This window comes from Cetorhinus maximus, chromosome 7 (assembly GCF_964194155.1).
Source record: "Cetorhinus maximus chromosome 7, sCetMax3.hap1.1, whole genome shotgun sequence".
In the NCBI taxonomy this organism is placed as follows: domain Eukaryota; kingdom Metazoa; phylum Chordata; class Chondrichthyes; order Lamniformes; family Cetorhinidae; genus Cetorhinus; species Cetorhinus maximus.
In genome coordinates, this window is record NC_135885.1 from 21,554,121 (window position 1) to 21,572,932 (window position 18,812).

The 18,812-nt window shown below is 46.9% G+C and overlaps 1 protein-coding gene across 1 annotated transcript in view; it reads left to right on the top strand.

Moving 5' to 3' along the window:
• atp10a (ATPase phospholipid transporting 10A) overlaps positions 1–18,812 on the top strand; it is a 183,300-nt gene that overhangs the window by 112,653 nt on the left and 51,835 nt on the right. Inside the window, exon 11 of the mRNA XM_078545152.1 lies at positions 18,650–18,753. Coding sequence (XP_078401278.1) covers positions 18,650–18,753 — 104 coding nt within the window. The remainder of the gene's footprint in view (positions 1–18,649; positions 18,754–18,812) is intronic.

An 18,812-nucleotide genomic window follows, 5' to 3' on the forward strand; every position in this document is an offset into this window, starting at 1 on the left:
TCTCCCCTCACCACGCGTCCATAAACAGAAAGGTGTTTTTGATTTGTTTCCCTCTTTATAGGAGGTGGCATATTTCCAAACCCCTTGGTTTTGGCGTGATCCAATTTTCTATTAACCCCACAGCAAACTTGAGATAGGATGAACTCAAAGGGTTAGTTTATTTGCACACACTAAAAATGCGAAAAGAGGGTTCGCAACGTTCCCCTCGCCTTCAGTCAGTAAAGAGAGGGATAGAGAAAAGAGACCACAGAGGAAAAAGATATTGTTTAACATGGGCTGTAGAGTCTAGAATCGAAGTCCAATGAGGTATTCCTTTACTGAGGTTGGTGGGTTGAAAACCGATGTTGTAGAATTCACTTTTCTGGTGCTGTTGACTTCACGCAATAAGATAGGCATGCAGAGATGAATCAGTCTTATAGGCAATGGCACAGAACTTCCAACAGAAGCACTGTAGATCGGGGCCAGTTGTTCAACCTGGGCAGAGCTCCTTTTCTGTGAGGCTACCAGCTAGATGGTAAACAGCAGACTGAGTTATTCAGCTCAGCAAGGCAATATTACTTGTCCAACAAGCCAGAAGCCTAGGTCATGTGTCTTTACCTCTGCACAATGTCTTCAACAAAAGATGTTTATCTAGCGTTTGGAAATTTACTTTGTGTTCCAGGCTGATAATGTCTTAGCCATTATGGGTTAAAAGGAATATTTGAGAGGCCATTGTCTTTGTAGACATTCTGTCTCCGCTGGCCAGCTTGGGTTATCAAATACAAAAGGCCTTCAATGTAGCTCCCTTTGAAGTTGGGCAGTGCAATCCCCGGGTGATCGTTAGTAGCTCCTCAGAAATAATAAAGTATAAGATTTTCAAAACTGCAAAGTGGCTTCTTTTATTCTGGGGTCACAGACAGACACAGTTTCAGCCATTTTAAGTATCTTAGTTCAGTTTTTAAAATTTTAGGACTAGTCATGACGATATCATAGCACTACATATATATTTCATAAAAACACACAATGTGAGGTCTTAGTCCCTCACATATTGAATGGTGAAGCGGGCTCGATGGGCCATATAGTCTACCCCTGCTCCTTTTTCACATGTTCCTGTGTCCTTAACATTTGTCTTGCATTTTGTCGCAGTCACCCATGGGTGCAGCTTTGGAAATGAGTGCATACTTGAGGGTTTGGTGAGTGTGAATCTTGTTCTTGAACAATCTAGTTCAGCCTGTAATTATCAGTAACTGGAAAGTAGACTAGGTTTCTTTCTTTTTTTTCAGCCTTAGGCAGAGTATACACATTCTGAGAGAGCTGGGTAGTTAATTAGCTAACTGGTTGAACCTGGTTTCTCTAGCTCCAGTTCAGTTTACTGTAAATTCAGGGTTCTCTTGTGCAGCTTAGGCAAACAAGTGCAGCTGAGGAACTGAGTACATGGGAGTTTGGTGAGTGGGGTGGGAGATGTTCCTTTGCTTTCCTTCAACTTTTTTTTAACCTTTTTCATCCTGTAGGAATTAGTTCTTACTCTACTGCAGGGAAAGGAGCTAGCTGTTTGGTGAGTACTTAGCCCAAAGGAAGATGGTTGTGGTTGTTGGAGGTCAGTCATCTCAGCTCCAGGACATCACTGCAGGGGTTCCTCAGAGTAGTGGCCTCGGCCCAACCATCTTCAGCTGCTTCATCAATGACCTTCGTCCCATCATAAGGTCAAAAGTGGGAATGTTCATTGATGATTACATAATGTTCAGCACCATTCGCGACTCCTCAGGTACTGAAGCAGTCCATGTCCAAATGCAGCAAGAACTGGACAATATCCAGGCTTGGGCTGACAAGTGGAAAGTAATACTCATGCCACACAAGTGCCAGGCAATGCCCATCTCCAACAAGAGAGAATCTAACCATCGCCCCTTGACTTTCAATGGCTTTACCATTGCTGAATCCCCCACTATCAACACCCTGGGGGTTACCATTGACCAGAAACTGAACTGGACTAGCCATATAAATACTCTGGCTACAAGAGCAGGTCAGAGGCTAGGAATCGTGTGACGAGTAACTCACCTCCTGACTCCCCAAAGCCTTCCCACCATCTACAAGGCACAGGTCAGGAGTGTGATGCAATACTCCCCACTTGCCTGGATGACTGCAGCTCCTACAACGCTCAAGAAGCTTAACACCATCCAGGACAAAGCAGCTCACTTGATTGGCACCACATCCACAAACATTCACTCCCTCCATCACTGATGCATAGTAGCAGCAGTGTGTACCATTTACAAGATACACTGCAGGAATTCACCAAGGCTCCTTAGACAGCACCTTTCAAACCCATGACCGCTATCGTCTAGAAGGACAAGGGCAGCAGATAGATGGAAACACCACCCATCTGGAAGTTCCCCTCCAAGTCACTCACCATCCTAACTTGGAAATATTTCGCCGTTCCTTCACTGTCTCTGAGTCAAAATCCTGAACTCTTTCCTTAACAGCACCCTGGGTGTACCTACACCACATGAACTGCTGCGATTCAAGAAGGCAGCCCACCATCACCTTCTCAAGGGCAACTAGGGATGGGCAATAAATGCTGACCCAGCCAGCGAAGCCCATATCCCGTGAATGAATTTTAAAAAACCTGTTAAGTGGTTAATGTCTATCAAGTCCTAAGGTTTTAAACTAATATACATACTGGTGGTAAAGTTAGTAAAATATATAATAAAGCAAAATAAATAAGAGATTAATGTAATTAATTAAAGCACGTTAAGGATGGCAGGGCAGGTGAGGTGTCATGGCTGCAGCATGTGGGAGTTCATGGATGTCAGTGCAATCCAGGGCAAACACATTTGCAGTAAGTGTTTGCAGCTCGAGGTTCAGCTCAGAGTCATTGAACTGGAGGCTGAGCTGCAGACACTGCAACACACGCCAGGGAGCGGGAAATGTACCTGGATGCTTTGTACAAGAAGGCAGTTACATCACTTAGGATAGGGTCTTCTGACTTGGTCAATGGTCAGGGACAGGAGGGTATGACTGCAAGTATGGCAGGTAAGGGGACCCAGAGTGCAGGAGCCGCAGCCTTTGCAATTGTCCATTTGGTTTGAGGTTCTCTCAACTTTTTTGGATGAGAGTGGGGGCTGCAGGGTAGATGAGCAAACTGACCATGGCACCGTGGTACAGGAAGCAAAAAGGATTGTAGTGGTAGTAGGGGACAATATATTGAGGGGGATTGACACTGCTTTCTGCAGCAAAGAGTGAGAGTCCAGACAGATGTGTTGCCTTCCCAGTGCCAGGGTTTGGGATGTTTTCTCTGGGCCAGAGAGGAACTTGCAGTGGGAGGGGGAGGATTCAGTCATTGTGGCCCATGTAGGTACCAATGAGATAGGTACAACTAGGAAAGAGGTTCTGCATAGAGTATGAAGAGCTAGGCACTAAATTAAAAAGCAGAACCCCAAAGGTAAAAATCTTGGGTTATTACCTGAGCCTTGTGCAAATTGTCATAGGGTGCAGAAAGTTAGAGAAATGAATGCGTGACTCAAAGACTGATGTGGGAGAAGTGGGTTCCGGTTTGTGGGGCACTGGTACCAGTGGTGAAAGTGGGGGCTGTACTGTTGGGACAGTCTACAGTTGAACAGTTCTGGGATCAGTGTTCTAGCGAGCTGCATAACTAGGGAAGTAGAGGGGGTTTTAAACTAAATAGTGGGGGAAAGAGGTCAAATTTAACCAGATGTAAGTCAAAGAGTAGAGAAAAAGCAAGAGAGAAAGGCATTAATGTGGGAAATGATAAACAAACTGCGACATGAAGGGACAGGGAGTACAAATCAAAGAATGGACAAGCAGATAAGGCTAGTGGTTACAAAAATAATACAAGGATAAATCTAAAGGCTCTGTATTTGAATGCATATAGCATTCGAAACAAAAAAGATGACCTGAGAGCGCAAATAAAAATAAATAAGTACAATCTGATAGAAATAATGGGAGCTTGTCAGAAAGGTACGGTGATAATCGTGGGAAATTTTAACCTGCATATATTTAACCTGCATATAGACTGGGAAATCAGATGGGCAAAGGTAGCCTAGATGAGGAGTTCATAGAATGTTTTCGGGATAGTTTCTTAGAACAGCACATTCTGGCATCAACCAGAGAGCAAGCTATACTGGACCTGGGGAAGAATGTTTGGGTTGGCGAGCAGCGGCGGGGGCAGGGCCTGCTCGCCGATGCATAAAATGAAGTGCGGTGACATTGGGCGTGCATCCCTACGTCACTGCGCATCATTTAGATTGTCAGTTCGGTGGGCGGGCAGCCAAGTCGGCTGCGTACCCGCTGAACTGTTTAAGGCCATTAAGAAAGTAATTAATGTTGTTAAGAATGCTCCCCGTCCAACCCTAAGGTTGGCGGGCAGGCGAAGAGCCCAAGTGGCCTTCACATTTTTCATGAAACCTCATCCACGGGTGGGATGAGGTTTCATGAAGGGTTTATTAGTTAAATAAACATTTCTGAAAAAATTAATGGACATGTCCCAGCTCATGTGACAGTTTCACATGAGGGGATATGTCCTTCAATTTTTTTTTTACCTTTCTTCAATGTTTCCTAAGTGAAAGTAATCTCCCTGAGGCACCTCCGTGCCTCAGGGAGATTTCTGCGCTCTTTTGCACACATGCAGGTCCCAACTTTGAATCCTCCCTTCCCACACAGGGAGTGCTCAGTGCTTCTGGGTGTGCATCATGCTGGGCGGGCCGTAATTGGCCCGCCCACGTAAAATGGCGTCACAGCCCCGATCGGGGGTGCCGATCGGGTTTGCCCCCACATAACCCCCCCCCTCCTCCCCGACGGGGGGAAATTTCGGAAATTTCTGCCCCTGGTATTGTGCAACGAGATAGGATTAATTAATGAGCTCATAGTGAAGACGCCACTAGATAGCAGCGATCATAAGAATTTAACATTCAGTTTGAGAGAGAAGAGTGGGTCCAAGACTAGTATTTTAAACTTAAATAAGAGCAGAGGGTAGCCATAAATGGGTCTTTTTTTGGTTGGCGTGGTGGACCATAGGGAACAGTCCTGGGGCCTCAACTTTTTGCAATTTATGTAAATGACTTAGGTGAAGGGACTGGAGGTATGGTTGCTAAATTTGCTGATAACACAAAGAAGGGTAGGATAGTAAGATGTGTAGAGGACATAAGGAGGCTACATAGGGATATAGATAGGCTAAGTGAGTGGGTAAAGACTTGGCAAATGGAGTATAATGTGGGCAGAGTATAATGAGGGCAGATGGAACATAATGAGGGCAAATGTGAAATTGCCTATTTTGGCAGGAAGAATAAAAGAGAAGCATATTACCTAAATGGTAAGAGTTTGCAGAACTCTGAGGTGGAGAGGTTTCTAGGTGTCCTAACACATGAATCGCAAAAGATTAGTATGTAGGTACAACAAGTAACTAGGAAAATTAATAGAATATTATTATTTATTGCAAGGGGAATTGAGTACAAAAGTAGGGAGGTTATGTATAAGTTGTACAGCACACTGGTGGGACCACAGTATTGGTCTCCTTATTTAAGGAAGGATGTAAATATGTTAGCAGTTCAGGGAAGGTTTACTAAACTAACTAATACCTGGATTAGATGGGTTGTCTTATGGGAAAGGTTGGACAGGCTAAGCTTGTATCTGCTGGAGATTAGAAGAGTAAGAGGCAATTGATTGAAACATATAAGATCCTGAGGGGTCTTGACAAGGTCAGTGTGGAGAGGGTGTTTCCTCTTGTGGGAAGATCTAGAACCGGGGCCACTGTTTAAAAATAAGGGGTCATCCGTTTAGAACAGAGATGAAGAGAATTTATTTTCTGAGGGTTGGGAGTCCTTGGAATGCTCTTCCTCAAAAGGCAGGGTCTTTGAATATTTTTAAGGCAGAGGTGGATGGATTCTAGATTAACAAGGGGGTGAAAGCTTATCGGGGGTAGGCAGGAATGTGGAGTTGAGGTTACAATCACCTCAGCCATGATCTTATTGAATGGCGGACCAGGCTTGAGGGGACGAGTAGCCTACTCCTGCTCCTAATTCTTATGTTTTAATCCTCAATATACTCCTCCCACAGCACTCTCTAATTTGCTATATATCTAGAAATGTTTTAATTGTACTTCCTATTCCCAAATTAGGATTTTATTTACTCGCACAGAATTCTAGAATACCTGTCCTCAAATTTGGTGCCTTAGCCCACTAAAGCAACTTCCACTCATTGATTGGTGCATTTGGTATTAAAGCAGCCAAAGCTTCACAGTTACTGTCCCAATGCCTGTATTTCAGTGGTGACTCAGTTGGTAGCGTCCTTTGAATCAGAGGGTTGTCAGTTCAAGCCCCGCTCCAGGACTTGAGCACAAAAATCTAATCTGACAATGTAGTGCAGTATTGAGGGGGCGGTGCACTGTCTTGAGGTTTCGTTTCCGGATACGATTCTAAACCCTGTCTCTGCTCCCCGCGAGTGGATGTTTTTTTTTTGAAGCAACGACGTCCTGACCAATATCTGTTCCTCAAGCCGACATCAGAAAGATAGTTATTATCACATCACTGTCTGCGGGAGCTGACTGGGTGTAAATTGGCATGCAACGCTTCCTACATCACAGCAGTGACTAATATCAGAAAGTACTTCATTGGTTGTGAAGCGCTTTGGGGGATGCCCTGTGGTCATGAAAACCACGATATAAATGCAAGTCTTTTTTTTTTTCCGATCAAATAGTTCCAGTGTATCAATGCTGATGTTCTAAAAGGTGGAGGAAAATCTGCCATAAATATTTCCTGATCATGCAAATTGCACAATTAGGCAAGGCTAGCACTTGCAGTGATGAATGGGACGGATCTGAGTAAATAAATCATCAAGCTGCTGTGACTTATAATATGTAAGATAGAAATTACCAACGTTTTAAGCAGGGTTAATGTCTCCATTAAGATAATGCAGGGAGGAAGTTGACGGTGATTCATACATCCACACGATAACCAACTATAATTTCTACTTTTCTAAGTGCTGCATCAGACTGGGGTTGCAGTGCACGTACGTAGTTTGAGCTAGAAACCTGGTGAATATATTTATTCTGGACACAACAACAACAAAAAAATCACTGAAAGGCATCTTGCATTTTAAGGGGTTGAAGGGTGAGTTCTTCGTTAATATTGGTATTGCTCGGAGTATTCATTTTGCTACTGTGCTCACAGTGATCTGCATAAAATAAGCTGCCATTGATAATTGCGTTAAATATTACGATAAGGCATTCAATCATTTTTATGCACCATTTCGATTTTAACTCTGGCCTAGTCTCCCAACCTTCAAGGAAACTTGGCAGCTACAGGGAAGAGAGGATTGTGGCATCCAGCAGATAAGTGTCAACCCCCCCCACAATGATTGGTCGCATCTCCGAGCCCTCCGATTGCCAAGCCTTCCTCCTTCCCCACCCACCCCAACCCTCCAAAAAAAAAAAGGCCTCCTATTTCTGCCACCCTGGTCAGGGCTGCTCTAATATCCTCATCTGCCGCATTCTGCTCAGCTGGAAGCCAAGTCTGTTGATCAGCCTGACTTTCAGGCAAGGGAGCGTGTCAGTGATGTCACGCACGCTCTGTTAAGTTAAAACTCCACACCATGCAGGGAAATGCTGACTTCCAGGCCCCACCTGCCCACCCACCCACTCACCCCCCCGCAATAGGTTAAAAAAGTTAAAGTCCCCTCCTATAGCCCTCGGCCTTCATTAAATGATTTGATTCTTGAGAGAGTTGCTCAGCAGTCAGGGTATTCTTCCTGCTGTGGTGGTTGTACCTTAAAAATTGCAAGCATCTCAAAAGGCTTCTGCATTCAAAAGTGATATATTGAGGATGACTGTGACAAATTACAAGACAGCGCTAACGATTTAGGAACATAAAAAATAGGAGCAGGGGTAGACCATATGACCCCTTTAGCCTGCTTCACCATTCAATATGGTCATGGCCTATCTTTTGCCTTAACTTCACTCTCCTGTCCTTTTCTCATATCTCTTGATCCCTTGAGAGCTTGAAAATCTATCAGTTCCAGCTTTGAATATAGCCAACATTGGAACATCCAATGGGGGTAGAGAATTCCAAAGATTCTCAAATCTCTGAGTGAAGAAATTTCTCCTCATCTCAGGCCCAAGAATCGACTCCTTATCCTGAGACTGTGTCCCCATGTTCTAGATTCCCCAACCAGGGAAAATTTCTTTCTACCCTGTCAGAATCTTGTATCTTTCAATGAGATCACCTGCCATTCTTCAGACTCCAGTCAGGATAGGCCCAATTTGCTCAACCTCTCATCATAGGACAGCCCCTTCATCCCAGGAACCAATCTAGTGAACCTTCGCTATACTGCCTCCAAGGCGTATCCTGAAATATGGAAACCAAAATGGCACACAGTATTCCAGGTGTGGTCCCATCAAAGCCATCTACAAATGTAACAAGACTCCCTTATTCTTGCATTCCAATTCCCTTGCAATGAAGGCCAAAATGCCACTTGCCTTTCTGACTACTTGCTATACCTGCATGCTTACTTTGTGCTCCTTGTACAAGAACACTCTCTCTGAACATTAACATTTAAAAAATATTCTGCTTTTCTATTACTACCGAATTCGAGAACCTCACACTTCCCCACATTATACTCCATCTGCCACCTTGTTGCCCATTCACTTAACTTGTCTGTATCTCTTTGCACTCTTTGTGCATCCTCATTGCTTACATTCCCACCAAGTTTTGTATTGTCAGCAAATTTGGATACATTACTCTTGATATCTCCATCTAAATTGTTAACATAGATTGTAAGTAGCTGAAGGGCCAACAACTGATCCTTGCGGCACTCCACTAGTCACAGCCTCTCAAATTGAAAATGCCCATTTCACCCTACTCTTTGCTTCTTGTCATTTAACCAATCCTCTATCTATGTTAATGTATTACCTTCAGCTCTGAGCTCTTTGTCAAGCATTGTAACCTTTTATGTGGCACCTTGTTGAATTTGTTTTGGAAATCCCCAAGTATACTTCATCCACTGGTTCCCCTTTATTTACCCGACTAGTTTCATGCTAAAAACAAATCTAATAAATTTGTCAAACATGATGTTGATCAACTTGTAAAAAGGCATGTAAATGACAAATTAATTTTGACATAGGGAAGTGTGTCGTGGTGTATTTTGATTGGGAGGATAGGAAGCCACAGGCTCCTTAGAAAATATAGTCTAAATGGGGTAGCGGAGCATTGGGATCTAGGGGTTTGCAACATTAAAAGACACAATGCAAGTTAAGGCCATAAATAATGCAAACAAAGCACTGGGGTTAATTTTTGGAGGAAGAATATCGAAAAGTAGGGAAGTTATGTTAACCTTGTGTAGATCCTTGGTTAGACCACACTTGGAACACTGTTGACAATTCTAGACTCCATAACCAGCCCTATTTATTTTCCCAGCCCTCTGAGAAGTAGGCTGCTCTCCTTAATTGGACGCCGGTCCTGGTGGCAGGCTCTTGATCAGCTGCCGCCACCGGTAAAATCGTCCCCAAGGTCCTGCGCTGCTCGGTGACAGGAATGGAAGCAGGAGCCGTGTCCCCTTCGTCATTTTTAAACCCTGCCCTGCACACTGTGGCCCTGCAGCAGGATGGGAAAATCCAACCCCACGTTCACTGCCACATGTGACCGACTAGCCCCTACGAACTGCATCTCACCACTGGTCTGCGTCGGCTCGCCGACGACATGTGAGCAGTTTTGCCTGGAGCTAATTGGCGTCTGGCTACAGAACCAAAAACACCCATCACCTGAGCTCCGACACCAAATCTCAATGCTGTTCTCCTTCGCCACGTCACGGCATCGTGCCCAGAAGACTTTCAAACATGCAATTCCATTCGGGAAGTTTCCTCTTTAGCTAAGGGACCTGTGCTAATATTGTTTGGCTCCTGCACATCCAACTTCATTAAAGCTGCCAGGACTCACTGTATTTCGGGCTTCGGGCTCCTGGAAGTTTGACATTTAACTTGTGCTTCAGCCGCTCACTTTAATAACACTTAACGTTAGCGCAATATCAGCAAGAACTCGGTGGCACTGATCTTGTTCTTTTTTTTCCCTCAGCACTGCAGCCATCCAGTCTGTACCTTCATTTTAGCGACTTTAGACTTGGCTAACTGTGTCTCATTTTCCCACCGGTCCATTCCACTCTGAATCAGATTGTTTGCTTCGTTCTGTTTTGGAAGCATTTTCCTCACCATATGGTTGGCATTCCTGTAGATTCCATTTTACCCAATAACTGAGTTATCAGAATTGTTCAAATGTTGCACATAAGGACATGACATAATCACATTAACCAGAATCAGTGACGTACAGAGGGATTTCAAAACCCTGTTGTCTTTTTTCATGCCTCTTCTAGTGTCTATTTCACAGTCTGTCCCAAATGACCTTTTTATCTCATCTCGCACTTAATCACCTTTCTTCCAGTTCGAAGGACTCTCTCCATGTCCATTAAACCCATTAGCTGCTTTTCTGCGGTGACAGTAAGAATTTCTGACTCTTGGCATTCACCTCTGGCTCTCCGCTGGGTTTTATTTCGCTGCTTCCCATAATAGAGCTCTCTCGCCCTTTTCCAAAATGTTACTCAAATGTTAATCCAGCAAAAAGCAACGGGGGTAAAAAAAAAAGGATTGCGGTTGCTGGAAACCTGAAACAATAAAGTGAAAATGGTGAAAATGCTCAGCGGATCAGCCAGGGAACGCATGTTAATGTTTGAGGTGTCAGACAGGGTTATTTTAGTAAACTAGGTTTTAAGCACTTGCTGTTTAACTTGCCAGTCTCACACTCGTGTACAGACAGGTGGGGGGGAGGGAGGGAGGGGGTAGCCATCTTGAAAATGTTTCTCATGGTGACTTCACAGCTGAATTTTCCCCTATACTGAAAAGGAGATTGGGGTCCTGAAGTTGGATAGCTCCATTTGTGGCATTTTTTCATAACCCCTTTTATCTACCAGGATGATAAAAGCCTCTTCCTTCGTTGACCGAGAAATGTATTAGTTGCGTTGTTGTAAGAGCCACTCATTCAACTTGTACACCAAGTGCCCAACCAGCCAAGTATTTTAACACCCTGGTATGCAAGCTATTTCCTCGAGTTAGCAAACTTTAGAAAGCTCCATGTAGGTGTGACTCGTGAAGTCAGTTTTTTACAGCAGTTCAGTTGCGACTGTGAGACTCCAGAGTCTTGTGGCCTTGCCTAATATAAATCTTAATGGCAAGTGCTCCTCTAGGGAAGGGAAGTCGGTGCTTCTGGTAGAGATCTGATCACTGTGAACCCTTTGATTGCTGGGAAGTAGTCTGTACAATGTTGTGACGACACCCTCAGGATTTTGAAAGAAACTCCTGAGGATTTGCAATGTGACACAGGCAGCAATTAGACCAGTAGGCATGTTTTTTTTTTAATTCAATATTGTTGCTTTAGAAATTTACAAGTTAATGAGGTATGAGAATAATAAGCTTAAGAATCCTGTGAGAATCTCTGTGAGAAAAGAAATAATGGTTGTGCACTGGCCCCAGCCTGCTCATTCGCTGTGTAAGAGTTTGTTTGGGGTCCTGTATGCGTTAGGCCTCCTCATTAATCAACTTTGCTTGTCCCTCTGAGAAATCAATATCAATCTTGTGTTGAGCAAATAGATTGTAAAACTCCCCAATCTAGTGTCTTGCAATCTTGATTGATAGCATTTTAAGAGTGTCCTCCACATATCTCCGCACTATCATTCCTCCTTTGAATATCACACGTTGGCGACAAACGTTTGAAGCACATTTAAAATGATTAAAAGCACTATTCCATTGTTGCTGCTGCCGCCCACAAGAAGATCTACAGCTATTGAACACCCCTGTCTTTGGATGGATTTTTCCGTGCCCACTGGCATCGGGCGTGTTCAGTGGCATGAGTGGACAATTTAGTGAGAAGGCCAAAAATTGGTTTCATAACATCGTAAAACCAGTTTGCGGCGATCGTCCGCTCAGCCTCTCGATGGTGGGCCATATTCCCCACCCTCGGACATCGGGAACCTTGTTGTAATACATCAACGTATCGTTATAAAGCCAGCCCACCAGACTCATCCCTCCCCGCACCACCCCACCCCCGGCCTTGCTGGACCTTCTGCCCTCGTCGGCAGGAAAACACACTGGTGCAGAACACATCTCGACAAGTGTGATGTGCAGAAGTCGGGACTTACTGCCAGGGCCTCGCTCACGTTACGGACATCCGAGGAGCAGAAGATGCAGGAGTCTGACAGCAACAGTACACTGGAGGAACGTCCACGGCATGCTGAGTGGATTCTCATGGACATGGCTTTGCTGCGAAGCAGCTCACTGAAGTTGGAAAGTCACCGTTGATGCTCACAACAGATGATGGTCGAGAGGGTGTGAAAGGAAGGCCTAGGATTGACTGGGAGAGGAAGATGTGTCGGTGGGGGGAGGGAGAATGTAGGTGTCGGGGGTGAGGTTTGGGGGGAATGAAGGTGTTGGAGGGAGATAAGGTTGGGAGCGGGGGAGGGAGTACAGGGGGAGGGGGATAACTGGGAAGAAGATGGCAACAGGGGATGTAGGTGTAAGGAGGGTGGAAGGTGTAAGGGAAAGAGTTTAGAGGGGGGTGAAGGAGTGCAGCGAGGGGAGGGAGTAAGGGTGGGAGGAGGAGTCTGGAGTGGGGAAGGGCTAAGGAGCGGGACGGTGGGGGGGAGTACGGGGGGGTGGTGGGAGAGCTAAGGAGGAGGGAAGGGATTCCAGGGGGCAAGGGATCCAGGGGGAGGGTGGAGGAGTTTTGGAGGGGGGATATGTCCAGGTGAATGTGCTAGGGAGGGGTCTGATTGGTTCATGACTGCCTCCTGGGAAGTGAACTGAGTGTGGGTGTGGTATGAGGGAATGGTGAGAATGATCAAGGGCAGAGTGAGGTGGAAGTGTGAGGGTTCAATGGTAGCGGTAGAAGGGACGGCGAGGGTGGTTGGTGGGGATTTGGAGGCAGACACGGACCCTGGGGTGGGAAGGAGGAGGTCGGGAGGTTAAGTGGGATTTTCGGGATGGAAGGGAATTTGCGTGTTCACCAGCAGATCCCCGAAAGAAAAGGATTGTGGCTGCTGGATTGCAGAGGGGAGGTGGAAGATGATTCCGGGGGGGGGTTAACTGTCAGGGCGGGGGAAAGATATGGGTGACTGGGGGAGCGGAAAGGACGGGAGACGGAAAAGTAAAACTGAATTAGCACCACACTGTCCAAATTGAAAGTGAAATGAGAGTCATGGTGGGCAAGATCAGTTGTTGTATGGAAGTGCAATCAGTGGGTGGGCAGAGATGCAGATCAGCTCAGATGGACAACTGAAAGTGAACCCCAGCAGGCGGCATTGAAAATGCTCAGGACATTGAGTTGAGTATGATACAGGAAGGATCTGCGTGTGTGTGAGAGTGCTTGCACGAGGCTCCGAAAGGCCCTGCCACACACACACACTTCTCCCTCCAGAATCACTCATTGGCCAGCTGCTCCCTCTGCAGTGACAGAGGATGAGGTTGAGGGGCTCACAGGCAAAGGGGACTTCAGAGGGAGTGGACAGCCTCTGAGATTCCTGAGTGGATGACCCAGGGGTGTCCAACTGCTGCTGCTCCTCCCTTCGGGTGCCTGAGGGCCCCGGCCTGACTCCTTGAGGGGAAGGAGCACCAGGAGTGACATTGAGGTGCCCCGTTTCCCCCTCGCATTGCCACTGCAGGAACTCACCCATGGCTGCCACAATGGAGTGCAGGTCTGCACAGATCTCCACTTTCTGCTGGACCAGGGTCTCCATGGCATCCACCATCCTCCCCATGATACCTCCATACGCGCACATGTGGGCACCACTTCATCAGAGAGCAGGCGGATGTACTCTTCTGACATGTGAGCCACTCTATTGAAGGCTTCCAACAGCTCTGCGTGATGTTCCCTCGCCTTCTGCAGACTCTCCAGGATGAGTTGGAAGGCCTAACCCAGAGGTTTGTCATCTGAGTCTGATCTCACAGATGCCTCTTCCCCAGCAGTCCTGCGAGTGCCGGGGAGTTCAGCTGAACTTGCCTTCTGCTGCAGGTGTCTGTCTCTGCACTGGTGGGGGGTGTGGGTAAGCGCCGTGACAGGTCTTCCAGGCTGCTTATTTCCAGCTCTTCAATGGAGGAGGTGTCCTCTTGGCTGGAGGTGAGGACGTGGATGGAGCCGAACAGCTGGCTAGCTGAGGGTGTCAGTCGCTTGGCAGAGGCCCCTGTGAACCAAAGTAGAGATAATTAGAGCATGGCAACAGAGTCAATAGCAGGAGAGAGAGACCACTCACAGTTGCATTGATGGGGTGCAGGATCCTCATGTGGGTGTTTACCGCCGACATCACTGTCGCTGCAGGCAGAGTGCACATCCTCACCAGTCAGCACGATGGCATGCTCCTCAAAGTGGCCCACTCCACCCCTGGTCTGGGACCTCTCCCTGCTGATGTGAGCAGGCTTCTCCTGCATTGAAACAGCTGGAGTGTGTGAGAGCAGGACACATGGCACTGCGTGGAGTGTGAGAGTTGAGAGTGATGAGAAGAGTGAATTACCCTGGCAGAACGGATGAGACCATTCATCCTTTAGTACTGGGTGGCTGTCCTCTTTTGCAGGGCATTGACGCTGACCAATACTGCCACCACCTCCTATGTTGGATTGGTGATGCCACTGCCCCTCCTCCGGCCAGAACTGGGGTAGTGGACATCATGGCGAGCCTCCACAGCATCCAAACAGCGCTCGAGGGACACGTCGCTAAACCTGGGAGCTGCAGTCTTTTTGCCTTTCGGGGCCATGTCTTTCATGCAGCAGTCATGGGCTGGAAACAGAGAGGTGAGCACGCGGCTAGACTTCAAATGTGGCACCCGGCTTGATGAAGCGATGAGGTAATGGCGTGGCGGGCGAATGAGAGACCCCCTGCCATGGAAACGGCATGGTTGGTGGGAATGCATAAGTAATGCGGTGGGTTTGGGATGATAGGGCGTGAGAAGCCGCCATTGCGGCCAGTATGTAAAGCGTCGTTTTACCCGTCCGCTACTGCACTCTAGCGCAAATCTGGGACAATTCTGCCTTTTGTTTCAAATTTGCAGTCTACAACCAAACAGCATTGGGCCCATTGGTGGCCCGTAGAAGTATAGAACCTTATAGCATAGGAGGTGGCCATTTAGCTCATCAAGCGCTGTCCAATTTAGTCCCGTTTCCCTAGCTTTATCCTCATAACCTTACAAATTAGTCCTCTTCAAGTTCATGTCCAATTGCCTTTTATGTAGCACATCCGATTTCAGGCAGCGGTCTAGTTCTTAACAATCCTCGTGTGGGGCATGGGTGGGTGTGGATGTGCGTATGTGGGTGTGGGGTGTGCGTATGTGGGTGTGGGGTGTGCGTATGTGGGTGTGGGGTGTGCGTATGTGGGTGTGGGGTGTGCGTATGTGGGTGTGGGGTGTGCGTATGTGGGTGTGGGGTGTGCGTATGTGGGTGTGTGCGTATGTGGGTGTGGGGTGTGCGTATGTGGGTGTGGGGTGTGCGGATGTGGGTGTGGGGTGTACGTATGTGGGTGTGGGGTGTGCGTATGGGGGTGTGCGTATGGGTGTGGGTTGTGCGTGTGTGGGTGTGGGTGTGCGTATGTGGGTGTGGGGTGTGCGTATGTGGGTGTAGGTTGTGCGTGTGTGGGGTGTGCGTATGTGGGTGTGGGGTGTGCGTATGTGGGTGTGGATGTGGGTGTGGGGTGTGCGTATGTGGGTGGGTGGGAATCACCCTCTTGTTCCTCTGGTAATTATTTTGAATTGACGACCTCTGATTACCGCCCCACTTGTGGAGAAACAGCTTCTCCCTATTGGCTCTGTTCAAAAGAAAAAAGCCTCGCCATTTTGATCATCTCCTCCAGGTCCCCCCTTCATCTTCTCTCTGCACTAAAGAGAATAATCCCAGCTTCTCCAGTCTCATCCAGTGGAAGGAGGTCCGCATTTTGCAGTTGGCGACTGCGCTGAGCACCGGGGAGGAGTTGGATGAGTGGAACTTGCCTGTTTAATATCAATAACGTACCATTTGTGTCAGGAATATCTGACACCAGCTATTGATGATATATTACCCAATTGAAACAGTATTGTGCAATGTTTAGTACCAAACATGTTAAAGCCTTTGTTTGAAATCTGTCAAGGCATTTGCTCTTCTGGATCTGAACATGAAAATATTAAGGCTTTTAAATAGTAAATGGCTTTCATTTGCAGTGCAATGAATAGAGTATAGGATATGAGCGCAATAATGGAAGGGGAGGTGTGCAGTCATTTGATTCAATCGCACTTGTCACCTTAATTCAGAGCACCTCGATTGGGTTTCTGCTTGATATCCTCTGTGTCTATTCTGATTTTTTTTTTTATTTTGTGGCTAACCCATTCTTTGCATACAATATTTATTTTGGGCATTATATTTGACTGTGTCTGGTGCGTCAGTTTTAAGTCGTCTTGAGGTGGAGGAGAAAGGAGAGCGCCAGCCTTAAATTGGTAGGTAGGATAGGGTTGAGTATCAAGTGCGGTTGCGCTGGAGCAGGTTGGTTGATGGATCTGGCAACGTCTTTGTGGTTAACCACAGAATTATAGCCTCATTAGGTTTGATTACAAACTGCCTATGATCTAATCATGCTGTGGTTTTAGTGTGCCTGCCACTAGCCATGTTGTATATGATATTCGTTCGAAGGTCCTGCACTCAAAGCCCAAACTCTTTCAGATTTCCTGGGTGAAATTTAATGTGTTTGATCGGGCAGGTGGGTGCGGGCAGGGACCCTGCCATCTTCCTGCTTCCACCTGATTGAGTATGGGGGCGGAAGCCTTACGGACAGGGTTCCGGCCTGGACGCTAATTGAGTTAATGCCCCCTTCAGGACTTTATCCTTCCACAACGTTGGTATTCAACCAGTGGCAGGCAGGGGAGTCGCCATATGGGAAGCCCAAAGAGCAAACCCTGTTGAGTTTGCTTGCGGACTTACATGGGGGAATCCCTCGCTGTCCGACGTTCGGTTCTTGACCTAGGGACGTGGCAACGTGAAGGGTGCGGGGGTGGGTGGCCTGCTGAAAGCCATCTCCTGCCCTTGCCTCAGACAATCCTCCCCCTCCGTCTCCCGGGGCTCCCACCTGGCGATCCCCATCCTACCCAGCGCCCTCAATCTAGGAGAAGGCCCAATACTGGCCTTTTACGTGCCCGATGGGCATTTAATATGGCGGGCCTTCACCAACAGGAGTGGTGCAGGATTCCCACCGGTTCTCCAACCGGCTGGCGTCTCGCCTTGTCTCTCCTGTCACCAACATTAAGTTCATCCCATGCTTCTGATTTCATGAATTGCAGATTCCCAGTGGCTGATTTGCGCCACTCTGCCATTAGCTTCACAACATAATCTTTTACTTCACTTTCTTGTGATTTCCACGGACGGATTTGCATTAACTTAACACAAAGTAAACTCTAATAATTAACAGTCTAGGTATCCTTTTAACGACGTGACGTGTTAGTTACTGCTAGTCAACCTCTCTTGATCCAAAGCTTCATCAAAACTAGGCTGCCCGTGTCCTAACTCGCAGCAAGACTTGTTTAGCCATCCTCCTTTTAACTGCTCTTTAAAACCTACCTCTGAGCAAGTGTTTGGTCGCTTGCCCTAATGTCTCCTCCTTTGGTCGGGTGACAGTCTTCACCTAATTAGGCTCCTGTGAAGTGCCTTGGGATGTTTTGCGATGTGAGAGGCGCTATATAAATGCAAGCTGCGGTTAAGCCTCAGAAGTTCTCCACCGTCTTGTTTGCCGGTTAAAGTGCGCGCTGACACAGCATAAAATTTATCATCAAAGTCGTACGGTAAAGATGTATCTGTAACATCAGAACAAAAAGCTGTATAAGCAACATTAAAACCAAATTTTAAAAAAGAAAGATGTATTGGCAACACTTAAAGCTGAAAAATAACCTCCTAATTGGACATAATCCAAGTCGCTGCACTCGCCTCCTGAAAGGCTGATGGATTTTTTTCATGTTGGTGCCGACAGTTCTCCCAGCCGCACATTAAATAATAAAAAACATTTGTGATTTGAAAAATGGGAAGAAGCTCCAGTGCTGCAGGAGATGCCAAATGTGGCGATTCTCCCTTCAGCTCGAACCAGCGAGTGAAACATTGGCACCGCTGCGTTAATTACAGCTGATTGCGTGTGAACCCATAGTTCATGGGACCTGGCGGGGAGCCCCTCATCTCGCTTGCGCGTTTGGAGTTGCACACCCCGTCGCTCGATGAGATCCATATGTCCTCAGCTGGGGTTGCTGGTAGGAGGTGCTGCCCTCGGGGCAACGGGAGGATAAAGCGACTTAAGGTGACCGGCCGCACTCCGCTAAAGGTGTGCTTCTCGTAGAACAATTGTGCGTCGAGGGCGTCGAAAGCTGTTTGAGCCCCAGGCTGCGATGACGCTCAGGCTGGAGGCAAATGCTGGATAACTGTATTAGATTGGGGGCTGCGGAAGCTCACCGAGGAGAGCGTTAACTTGTTCAGTTTGTGTGGCTTTGTCACGCGGGAACGACTCCGTCCAACAGTCACTTCACTACGACCTGCCTGAGCATCCAGTTATTTTTCTAACGTTTTCTCGGCAACTGTGCAGAATTTTCCTCACCAATTTAATTGGCTTTTTTTTTTCCTCTTTTTCCAACTTTTAAGAGAACAGCACCAGCAAGCGCACAAGGAAAATCCGGAACAAAACGCAGAATTACCTAAACCAGTACGCCACAGATGGACTCCGGACACTCTGTATAGCCAAGAGGGTGCGTATTAGCTTAGAAGTTATGATTTATTCTGTGGTGGGTTAATATTGTTGTGCTTA